At 42.7% G+C, this 12,207-nt stretch overlaps 1 protein-coding gene across 2 annotated transcripts in view; it reads left to right on the top strand.

The window, feature by feature from the left end:
- SYK (spleen associated tyrosine kinase) overlaps positions 1-11,565 on the top strand; it is a 92,529-nt gene extending 80,964 nt beyond the window's left edge. For both annotated transcript variants that reach the window (XM_081066435.1, XM_081066434.1), the window contains 3 exons: positions 4,721-4,861; positions 5,528-5,640; positions 10,923-11,565. In XM_081066435.1, coding sequence (XP_080922561.1) covers positions 4,721-4,861; positions 5,528-5,640; positions 10,923-10,995 — 327 coding nt within the window. In that variant the 3' untranslated portion in view covers positions 10,996-11,565. The remainder of the gene's footprint in view (positions 1-4,720; positions 4,862-5,527; positions 5,641-10,922) is intronic.
- The last annotated feature ends 642 nt before the right edge of the window (positions 11,566-12,207 follow it).

Genomic DNA, 12,207 nt, shown 5'->3' with positions numbered 1-12,207 from the left:
TACAGGCACAAAAACAGACACAGAGATTCAATAGAACAGAGTAGGGAGCCCCAAAATAAACCCATGCCTATGTATTTAACTAATATTTGACAAGAGAGCCAAGAATACTCAACAGGGAAAGGATAGTCTCTTCAGTAAATGGTGTTGGATAAACTGGATATTCACATGCAAAAGAATAAAATAGGATCCCTATTCTATACCACTTACAAAAATCAACTCAAAATGGATTAAGGACTTAAACATTAAGAACTGAAGCCATAAAACTCCAAAAACAAAAAGAAATGGAAAAAAGAGGTTCCTTAACATTCAGTATGGCAACAGTTTGTTTTTTTGTTTTGTTTTGTTTTTTGTTTTTGGCTATGACATAAAAGCACAAGAAACAAAAGCAGAAATCAACAAGTGAAATTATATCAAATTAAAAGTTTTCTGTACATCAAAAGAAACAATCAGCAGAAGAAAAAGGCAGCCTACACATTGGGACTCATATAACTCAATAACAGAAAAAAACAATCAGATTTTAAAACAAGCCAAGGACCTGAACAGACTTTTTTCCAAAGAAGACATGCAGATGGCCAACAGGTACATGAAAAGAAGGTACTTGGCATCACTAATCATTAGGGAAATGCAAATCAGAACCACAGTTAGATATCACCTCACACCTGTTAGAATGGCGATTAGCAAAAAGACAAGAAATAACAAGTATTGGCGATGATGTGGAGAAAAGGGAACTCTTGTGCATTGTTAGTGGGAATGGAAATTGGTATAGTCACTATGGAAAGTAGTATGGAGGTTCCTCAAAAAATTAAGAATAGAACTATTATACCATATGATCTAGCAATCCCTCTTGTGAATATTGATCTGAAGGAAGTAAAATCACTATCTGATGGAGATGTCAGTACACACCATGTTCATTGCAGCACTATTTACAACTGCCAAGGTATGGAAACAACCTAAATGTCTATCAATGGATAAATAAATAAAGAGAATGTATACACACACACACACACACACACACACACGCACACACTATTCAGCTATTAAAAAAGAAGCAACTGTTGCCATTTGCGACAACATAGGTAAAACTTGAGAGCATTATGCTAAGTGAAGTAAGTCAGACAGAAAAATATCTTTTCTTCGTGATATTCCATGGTCTTATTTATATGTGGAATATATATAAGTAATAGCCAAAAAATCTGAATACATTGAAACAGAGAGTAGATTGGTGGGGTAAATGGGTGAAGGTGGTCAAAGGTTAAACTTCCAGTAAGAAGATGAGTAAGTTTTGGAGAGCTAATGTACAGCATGGTGAATATAGTTAACAATACTGTGTTATAGACTTGGTAGTTGCTAAGAGAGTACATGTTAAATGTTCTCAACATAGCAACAACAAAAATGGTCATTATGGCAAGTGAAGGAAATGTTAACTAATAGTATTGTAAATATTTTAAATATGTGCATCAAATCATCATATTGTACACAAAACTATGTTAGTTGGTACAAAAAGCCACGTTAGGACCTGCAAAAAAGAGACTAAACACTCTGGAAAAGATAGTGACACAGGATTTTTCTTAATAAAATAGAGCAAATGAAATGGAAAAAGTAAAAAGTTAACAGGATTGAAGAGAAATTATAATAATGGAAGTGAATGAGCTTGACACGCAGAGAACTGCGCAGCAGCTGAAATTGTGCAGTACCAAGGCTGAAAAATGCCCTTTGACTCAACATCTCCTTACAAGTAGCCTACACACAGCGCAAACACAGGCAGACCTCACTGTATTGCGCATTACAGATACTATATTTTTTACAAATTGAAGGTGTGTGGTAACCCTGCATGAAACAAGTCTCTCGGCACCATATTTCCAACAGCATTTGCTCGCTTTGTGCCTCTATGTCACATTTTGGTAATTCTTGCAATATTTCAAATATTTTCATTAATTTTTTTTGTTATGGTGATCGGTCATCAGTGATTTTTGTTGTTACTGTTCTAATTGTTTTGGGGCACCATCAACTGTATCCATATAAGACAACAAACTTAATCAATAAACGTTGTGTGTGTTCTAACTGCCCTACCGACCAGCTGTTCTTCCATTTCTGTCCTTTGGGCCTCTCTATTCCCTGAGACACATTAATATTGAAATTAGGCCAATTATTAACCTCACAATGGCTTCTATAGCTGTCATAGATTGTGATTCCTCTGATGGACCTGGACAAAGTACATTGAAAACCTTCTGGAAAGAATTCAACATACGAGATGTCATTGAGAACATTCATGATTCATGGGAATACATCAAAATATCATCATTAGGAGTTTAGAAGAAGTGGATTCCAACCCTCATGGATGACTGTGAGGGGTTCACAACTTCAGTGGAGGAAGTAACTGCAGATGTGGTGGAAACAGCAAGAACTAGAAGTGGGGCCTGAAAATGAGACTGAATTGCTGCAGTCTCCTGATAAAACTTTAAAAGATGAGGAGTTGCCCCCACAAAGAAAGTGGTTTCTTGAGATGGAATCTACTCCTGGTGAAGATGCTGTGAAGATTGTTGAAATGACAACAAAGGATTTAGAATATCCCATAAGCTTAGTTGATAAAACAACAGCAGGGTTTGAGAGGACTGACTCCAATTTTGAAAGTTCTACTATGGGTAAAATGCTATCAAACAGCATCTCATTCTATAGAGAAATTGTTCATGAAAGGAGGAGTCAATCTATGTGGCAGACTTTATTGTTGCCTTATTTTAAGAAATTGCCTCAGCCACCCCAACCTTCAGTGAGCACGACCCTGAGCAGTCAGCAGCCATCAACATCGAGGCAAGACCCTCGACCAGCCAAAAGTTTACAACTCGCTGAGGGCTCAGATGATGGTTAGAATTTTTTAGGATAAAATATTTTGTTAATTAAGGCATATACGTTGGTGTTTTAGACATAATGGTATTTATTGCATACTTGGAACTCAGCATAGTGGAAACATAACTTTAATATGCACTGGGAAACCTAAAAATTCATGTGACTCGCTTTATAGTGAGCCTCACTTTGCTGTAGTGGTCTGAACTGAACCTGCAGCATCTTTGATGCCTTTACACTCTGTCAGTAATGTTCATTCTAGCCCAATGTGTAATAACAAAAATCGGAAACTACTTATCAGTCTCTCAGCAGGAGGCTGGTTAAATCAGTTGTAGGTTTATATGAAGCATGCAATTAACTTTTCTAAACATGACTTTATTTACATGTGCTGACAGAAATATATCTACGATACATGGTTAAGTAGAAAAATTAAAAAGTAAAATGCAAAAAGGGTATGCCTCCAGCTTTATTACTCCCCCAAACGTATATGTTACCTGTTTTTACTTGTGTAAATTTTTTTCTGGAAGACTCCAAGGAAAACTATCACACATGGTTGTCTCTGTGGATGAGAATTTGGAGCTGGTGGTGGAGAGAAACTAACATTTCATCATATTTAGGATTTGTCAAAGGTTTATCATTTTATCAGTTCAAAATTCAACATAAACTTGAAATAACACACATGACTATATCGTTCACAACTTTTGACATAAAAATCTAAAAATAATACGTAACGTGAATGAGACTGTATAATCGGGGTGTCATACAGAGAAGTGCCATGGCACTTATGGTCTCAGATTGACGTCCCCAAGTTGCCCCCTCCTGACCCACCATGGGGCAGATCACTTCCTTCCTCTCACAGGAGACTTCACCCAGATTAGAGTGACATCCACAGGAGACAGCAAGACTTACCCACACAACACTGAACCCCAAGGCCCAAAGGAAAGGGTTGGGTAGGCATGATTTTGATCTCTTTACTACCACTTCCCTTTTTTAATTAGAAAGTTTAAAACATTTTTTAAATGATATTAGTGAACAGTCTGTCTGAAAATAATTAGTTTGGCTTAAAACTGTACACAGTAATAGTTATCCAGTATTTCTTGGAGCATAGCCATGCAGTAATATTCAAGCTTGACTCGTGGGTTGTGACCACAAGCTCTCCATGATGCTGTGAGTGGCCAAAGGAAGAGGTGAGAGAAAAAGACTAAAAGATACAAGAAATTCAGTCTGAATCTTAAAAAAGAGGTATTTAAATCTTAAGATTTCAGGATTTAATCATGTTTTTAAGATTCAGACCAAATACATATACATGCACACACACCTAGTATTTCGTGAGCCATGATTTTATTCTCTTTTTTTAATTGAGGTAAAATGCACATAACATCAATGTTACCATCTTAACCATTTCCAAGATTACAGTTCAGTAAAGTACATTCACTTTGTTCACAGCCAATCTCCAAACTTCCCTTCATCTTCCCAAACTGAAACTCTGCACCCATTAAATACTAACCCCATCCCTCTCTTTCCACCCAGCCCCTGGCAACCATCCTCCTCCTACTTTCTTTCTCTATGAATTGGACTCCTCTAGGGGCCTCAAATGAGTAGAATCATACAGTATTGGTCCTGTAGTGACCTGATGGGCTTATTTCACTCGGCATAGTGAAAGGTAACCACGTGGTTCATCCATGCTGTAGTGTGTCAGACCCCCCTTCCTTCCCAAGGCTGAATGGCATTCTATCGTGTGGATAGCCTCCTTATGTTTCTCCATTCGTCTGTCAGTGGACACTTGGGTTGCTTCTACCTCTTGGCTGTTGTGCTGCTGTGAATGTGGGTGTCCACAATGTTATTCTTAATGGAAGTTCTCCATTTGCATTGCTTTCAGGCCCAGACCCACGGGAAGTGGCCTGTGAAATGGTATGCTCCAGAGTGCATCAACTACTACAAGTTCTCCAGCAAGAGTGATGTCTGGAGCTTCGGAGTGTTGATGTGGGAAGCATTTTCCTATGGGCAGAAGCCATATAGGGTAAGCGACTACTGTTTTGTTTCCTAATGATGTGGCCATCAGAACAGATAAGTACCAGATTTTCAGGACCCTACCAACCATAATCTGGGCACTCTTCCTGAGTCTTTCACTCTCTTTTGACAGTGGGCAGTTAATATGACCTCAGTTTATTCTAAACTGGAAAAGAAATATTGGACGCTAACTGAACAGTATGTGTTTATTCATTGTGTTTTTCACATATAAATATGCATAAAACATCCAGATCAACATTAATTACAGTTGAAATAAAAAACAGTGGCTAATTCCAGTATCAAATTGGCAGCTCATTACATTTTTTAGATATTTTAAAATCAAAATACACATACCAAAAAGTGCACAAATGCTAGGATATATAACTTGATGAATCTTCACAAATGAGACATACCCATGAAACCAGCCCCCTGATGAAGAAACAGAAAAGAACCCCAGGACCCCCTTTTCCCCTGTATACACAAGCCTCCCCCCACAAGGGTAACCCCATCTGACTTCTAGGTCACAGGTTAGGTTCTCCTGTTTTTGTACCTTTTATCATTGAAATCCGCCACATGTTGTCTTTTGTTTCTTTTGGAGGGGATAGGATTTATTTGTTGTTTTGTTTTGCTGAGTGCTATGTTTAAAAAGTTTGGGTATATTTTTTGCATGTTTTAGGGGATGAAAGGAAGTGAAGTTTCCGCTATGCTAGAGAAAGGAGAAAGGATGGGGTGCCCTCCAGGATGTCCAAGAGAGATGTATGAGCTGATGAACCTGTGCTGGACATATGAGTGAGTAACCACCCCCCTTCCTGTGATTTATCCCAATGTCCAGAGGCATATGGAATGGTTGGGCACTAAAAGAAGCATGAATTCTGTCTTTTCATGAGGCAGGGATGGGCTCCCTTCTAAATGAACAGGAGGGGAGATATCTTGCTTTCTGGACTGTGTACTTCTAGTCCTTAGTCTAAAGAATACGTTTAGACAATTATTCTAATCCAGGATGTCAGAGTTAAAATGTAGGTAATGTGGCCAGAGAGTGGGGTGGTCAAACCAGAAAGATGTTCCTAAGAGTCTGGCCTGGCCCTATGGACCTTTTTGGGTGACGGAGAATGTCTCACTTTTCTAATTCCTGATCTTTTTTCAGAGTGAGGCATGACCATAGATGTTGGCTGGCTCACAGATGGATTGGCTAAAGTAACACTTCATGGGGAGTGACTCAGACCTAGGAAGAGTGGCCCTGAGTCTGCCCTGAGTGCCATCATGTGTTCTGCCTGGAGCAAATAGGACATTATGGCAGGTGATGTTCAGGGCAGGTCAGCAGGCAAAGGAAACCCATCACACCTGGGAATCAGGGACGTGGCCACGGCCATTGTTGCCCAGGTTTGGCAGCCTGTGAGTGCTGCCAGGGAAGCCCTGGCCGTGGTCTCTGTGCCTCTAGCTTTGCAGTGTGCACTCAGAGCCCTTGTAGCTCGGCCATGATGCAGCTCTGTGATTGGGAGGAGCTCGTATACTGGCAGGAGATTTAATATTTGGGGGATCAGGTTTGTGTCAGATATAATAGCTGGTGATGTAGGAGCATGTTAGGATGAGGGATATTTCAAGTGCTCTCAGATGTCATCTGCAACTCAGCAACACCCAGGGAGCACCATTTACCACCACAATTGGGAGTGCAAGTAAATAATCTCATTATCATCTGGAAGCACCAGGGTGTCAGCCCCAAAGAGAGCGGGCAGGTATTTCTGTCTGCGGGTGCTGATTCTGTTCAGGGAAAGGGCCTACCTAGGTCTTTTGGTACCAAAGGTGCCCGTCTAGGCCCTGGGGAGTGTCTCTAACCTGAGTTGTTTGTGCTGAAGGGATATCAGAGTATTGGCAAGAGAGGAATGCTAGAAATAGATTTTAAGTGGGGGAGGGGGGTGTCCATTCCTTGTAGTCTTGACTTAACCCCCACACCTCCACCCCACCCCCAAGTGCCCAAATTAGAATCATTGGCAGGTAGGGCCCAGCCATTTTCAAAATTGAAATTGAAGGTCTGGGCTTGAAACTCTGGTTGGGGTGGGGGCATATAGGAAACAGAAGACAAATAACCTCTGAGATGATGTTACAGACCTTGGTATTGTCACTCGCACCTGCACTGAGGCTAGTCCCAGCTGTCCTATTAGGAGGTGCCTCTGAAAGGCAGGGGCAGGGAGAACAGCAGCACCTTCCGAGACTGTCCAAAACCCCCTAAATGAGTGTGGGCCGTTAAGCTTTTCCTTGCGTCACAGTCCCTAAGGATCTGTACAGCCACAGGAATAGCACAGGCTTTCCTGGCACTGTGCACCCTGCACCCTGCCGGGTTCTGGAGACCTGGCAGGCTGTGATGCTTCCCTGGGAGCAGAGCAGACCCCCAGGTAGGAAGATGTGCAGCACCATGGGCGTGGGCAGCCTGTGAGCGTTTACTAGAAGTCCTGCCTGCAGTTCCATTTGAAAGGTTTCACTTCCTCTGAGAAAAATGAACTTTAAATCATTCTGAAACAAATGAAAAAAAAAAAAAAAAAACCTAGAATCTAAATGGACTCGGGGAGATGGTCAAAGTTAGTGTTTTTCATTTGATGTTAACACTGACACGTTTATTCCATGGTGTATGCTGACCAGTGAGGGATGGAAGGGTGGGCAGGGAGGTGGCTCAGGGTGGGGTGGGTGTTAGGGGATACGCAGGTGGGGTAAACCATGCTGGGTAGGGTGATGCAGCCAGGACACTCCCCGCTCGGCTTGAGGGCGCCCAGAGAGCCTACTGTTAGCACCTGAAGAGTTCTTCTTGTGACAGGAACTAGAACCCAGTCTGCTTACCTGCCTCTGTCCTTGTGACCATGCACAGCTCCTTGTGCTGTTCTTGCCAGGATGGTTCAAGAGGAGAGGGCAGGAAGGGGAAATGTTCTCTGTGTTCACTGGAGTTGGACACTGGACTTCACTAGGTAGAACACTCATCTTTAGGAGAATGTGTTTTCCCAGGATATTTTCCCACCTAGAGATTTCAATTATAGTCTGAGTGAGGTTTACAGGCAGTGAAGGTCTTTTTCATCACTTCCAACCCCAGCAGTGCTTCCCATTGAGTTTCACATAGATATCCAGGAACCAGCAACAGGGTTTAAGTGTCAGTGGAGTAGAAATAGCGAAGGCAGCCCATGCCTAAAATTAGACATGATGGCCCCTCATCAAACTTTGACTCTTTCCCCAATGAGCTTTATTTCTGAAGGTTCAAGTTTTTCTAGTAAGCACCTGAAATGATGCAGGCACGGCAGGGAGAAACAGTCAGAGACTTTGTCTAAATATAAGTAGTGACATGATGCACAGCTGAATGGAGAAAACAAAACATTTTCTGGAGTATGGCCAACACGGAGAAGTCAGAAGCACCAGGAGCTGGTCTGGCAACCTGAGTAATTGCCTTCACCAAATTTCTCAGAGAGCCAAGCTCCTGCCCCTGTACGAGCCTGCAGCTGAGGGAGGGGCAGCAGGCAATACATCATAAGCTATAAAATAAATGTGCTCTATAGTGTGTTCTCGTGAAGAGACGAGTTTAACAGCAATTCAAAGCCAGAGGACAGAGGACCCAGGAGGGTGCTACACCTATGTGTGAAGACCTCCCATGTTCCCCTCGATTCTCACAGAAGGAAATGAAATAGTTTCCTGGGGCACAGAAGCATCTGGAGCTTCCAGAACCTGGTGGATTCAAAGAAGCAAATACAAATGATCCCTGTGTAGTCTCCAAGCTTTCCTTCAATGTAAACAGTTAGCCACCTTTGCCAAGGTGATAGATTTTTAGGCAGATGAGATAGGTAGATAGGTAGATGATGATAGATAGATAGATAGACACAATAGACAGATAGATGATAGATCAATCAATCAATACATGATAGATGGATTGATGGATAGGTAGGTAGGATAGACAGATGATAAATAAAAGTTTAGACAGGCCAACATACACATATCCACATTTAGATTTATCACTGACACACCCTATTGGCTGCCATCCATATACTGAGCACTGTAAATAAGCACTTAAGCTGTCTTCCTTAGCTGTCACTTCTTCATAGAGTTTATACTTCTGGGCTGGGTATTACTAGACAAACATGAAACAAATGAAGTCCCACATAAACATGGGATGACATTATGGCTGGTGCTGTAGAGCAATTATTGGGGGTCATACTTCTGTTAGGAGGTTCATATTGGCCCCTAGGAAAGGGAAATTGACCTGAGAGCTGCAGGATGGGGAGCTCAGATGCAGGAAATGAGAGAAGAAGGAAGCTGCTGGGCACGGGGCAGAGCGGACGAGGCTCCCCAGGCCTGGGTGGGCAGAGTGGCCAGGAAAGGGGTGGACAGGAAACTGGTACATACACAGGACACTCGGTCACCCACCTCTGCCCAAGCTCAGGGTCATCCTGTGTTCTGGAGGCAGCCTCACCCATGGTGTAGAGGAGAGGAAACCTAGCCATGTGTCTTCCCTGAGGCCCCATCTGTACTCCTGATTCTCTACATTAGTTTGCTTGGTGCTTGGCTGCTGGGTGAATGAAACCCTCACAGCAAGATTTAAAGGTGCTCTTTGTGCGTTCGGATCCCCACAGGTGGAGAAGAATGCTCTATTTTGCAAAGATGATGAAGTTTGTGTTCTCTGGCTGTAGAAGTTTAGGAGCAGGGTGGAAGTTATGTGTACACAGGTCTCTACATGTGTCCCCACACGCCAGGTTCTGGCCATCAGACCCCCTCCTAGAACACAACATGGTGACCAGAGACATGCCCCCCATAGGGAAGGCTGGGTCCCCAGCCATGACCACAGAAGGCTAAAATTTTCAAGCAGTATTTGCTTGTTCTTAAAAACTGTGGGTACAACCATTTACAGCAGGTACTCAAATAACATCAAAACGTTCAATGTCATTTCGTTATAATGTTGATGAGATGCCATAAGAACTTAACTCTTGTTTATATTAGTTAGCCTATGGTCAAATTGGTTTCATTATACATCGTTTCGTTTAATGTCGCAGAATTTTTTGATGATGTTTAGTGAAGACTTACTGTATTTTGATGCCATTTGACAAAACAAGCCATTTTGGTTCTGTAGAACCACTCTGTCCTGATAGTGGTGAGTAATTCCTGGGCCTCACGCATGCTCCCTTCCCTGGCTGTTCTCTGTACCTTAAACTGAACCATAAAAGTTGTAGATCAAAAAGGTTGAATGTGGACAGTTCACAGTTTAACTTCAAGTTCTGTTTCACTTATTGGGCAATTTTACCCACTTGTAATATAGCCAAAAATCTTGCAAAAATAAGAACAGTAACTTCCAAACAAGGATAGATTCTTACAGTTTTAAGAAATACTTGCTTCCAACAGATCCTGTCAGTGTGCCCATGTTACAGAAAACAGAGATGTCTGTAAAAGCTTGTTTAGAGATAGCAAATTGTTACAAACTTTTACCCATAGTTTACTTACCTCAATACCTCACCTGACAAGTGACAGAAAAGTAAGGCCTTGCTGTGTTAAGATTTACAATAGACAACACCTCCATCTTTGCCTCTCCTATGACAAATTTTGAGTTTTAATAAGAACCTATACCAACAGCATGTTTTCAGAAATCCAGAACTATCTGATTGGGGTGTGGGGAGGGAAAATTTAAATTGTGTGTATGTGTATGTGTGTGTTTATTTTTCTTAACAAGGTTATCACTCAAACTTTAAAGGTATAATGAAGCATATTGGCCAACTAAGTATTTCAGAAACATATGTTTTGCTAGATCATGGTCTCTGGCTTAAAAACCTTGACGTCCAGTGCAGAACTTCTCCATCTTTAAAGTGGACCTGAGTCACCTTGCGGTCTTGTTGAATGCAGATTGGGTGTTGTCAGTGTGGGGTCGGCCTGACATTTTATTCCAGACAGGCTGTGGTCTCCCTATGCCAGGGAGCAGGGAAGCTCTGTGAGCCACAGGCAATGGACGGAGCCTCCAGGGGGCGCAGCATTCACACTTAGCCTGCGGGTCCCAGCTGGGATCACACTTTTTCACCAGTGTGTGACAAACAATAACGCATCTCTTGCCTTTTCAGTGTGGAGAGCAGGCCTGGGTTCGTGGCGGTGGAACTGCGACTGCGCAACTACTACTATGATGTGGTGAACTAAGGCCCCTGTCTCTGGCCGTCTCCGAGCAGATAAGCCATCACAGGCCAACGTGTCAATTTTAAGTCTCCATCTCCCTTTGCCCATTGGGAGAGCCAGCCACAGGTGAATATGCGTGACTGGTTCCCCAAAGCCTGTTCTGGAACAAACCCTGCACGAAGCAGACTCGCCCCAGAAGATATGTGGGAGAAAGACAAACAACAGGGTCAAGGAGCCCTTGGATTCCTTTGTGTTTCTTTTCTGTGTGGTTTTCATAGCAGGTTATTTTCAGGGGGTGTTCCCAGATTTCCTTGCTGTCTTTCCAGTTCTCTGGCGCCTGGGCTGCTTGCAGATCCCCAGCAGCCTGGAGACATCGCTACGTGGCACTGAGTGCTGACCTGTGTTGCGTTGTCCTCAACCAGAGGACGTAGTGACACCTCTTATGCCTGCAGTGGAGGGCAGGATGGGAGAGGAGAAAGGAGTTTGGCTCCGATCGGCTAAAAGACTGAGCCTGCCCCTGAAAAGCTTTCCCAACGAGCAAAGTGCTTTGAGGCTTAAAAATATTAAATAAATAAATAAAAACAATCAAGCTTGACCAGTGTAGTTTCTAAGTTAAAGGGAAAAAAAAAAAAATGTCTGGATACTGCTTTTCCTGTGTGTGTTGTGAGACAGAAGACTCGCATCTGCATGAAAAGTAGGCCCTGCTGGAAAGAATTGGCTTGGCTTACCCCTGAAAGCCTCTCTCCCGCAGACTCTCTGAAGACTGAACGTGAATGAAGACTGGTAAATAAACTTCTTCGTGGGTACGGCATAGGGGAAAGCAAGTCTGTCATCTCAAGTGTGCCTGAGGACAGACTGCAGGGCGTGTGAGCTGTTGTCCACACTTCTTCCCTTCCTTGAAGGGGGTTGGGGGATGCACCCAGAATTCCTGTCTTTTTCTGTATTCATAGTGAGGGACACCCTGGTGGCCAAGGGCATCTAAAGATGCATTTCTAAGGAAAGTACTAATTCATACACAATAAAGTCACAGACCCTGATCTCGCCACAGGGAGGCCTCATTGAGTGGGACTTTGGGTTGACAAAACAAAACCCGAGAATCCCCTAATCCTTGACTAATCCTTGACTAATGTGTGATCTCACAAAGGTCGTTAGCCCATTGATAGCAGTTTTGCTGTGGCCCTTGAAAACCCAAGATAATTACCCATCGTTCTTAGCTCAGTCAAGACACAAAGAGAA

Source organism: Rhinolophus hipposideros (assembly GCF_964194185.1).
Source record: "Rhinolophus hipposideros genome assembly, chromosome: 11".
NCBI lineage: Eukaryota > Metazoa > Chordata > Mammalia > Chiroptera > Rhinolophidae > Rhinolophus > Rhinolophus hipposideros.
The sequence above is the reverse complement of the archived record's forward strand: the minus strand, read 5'-3'. Positions and strand labels throughout refer to the sequence as shown.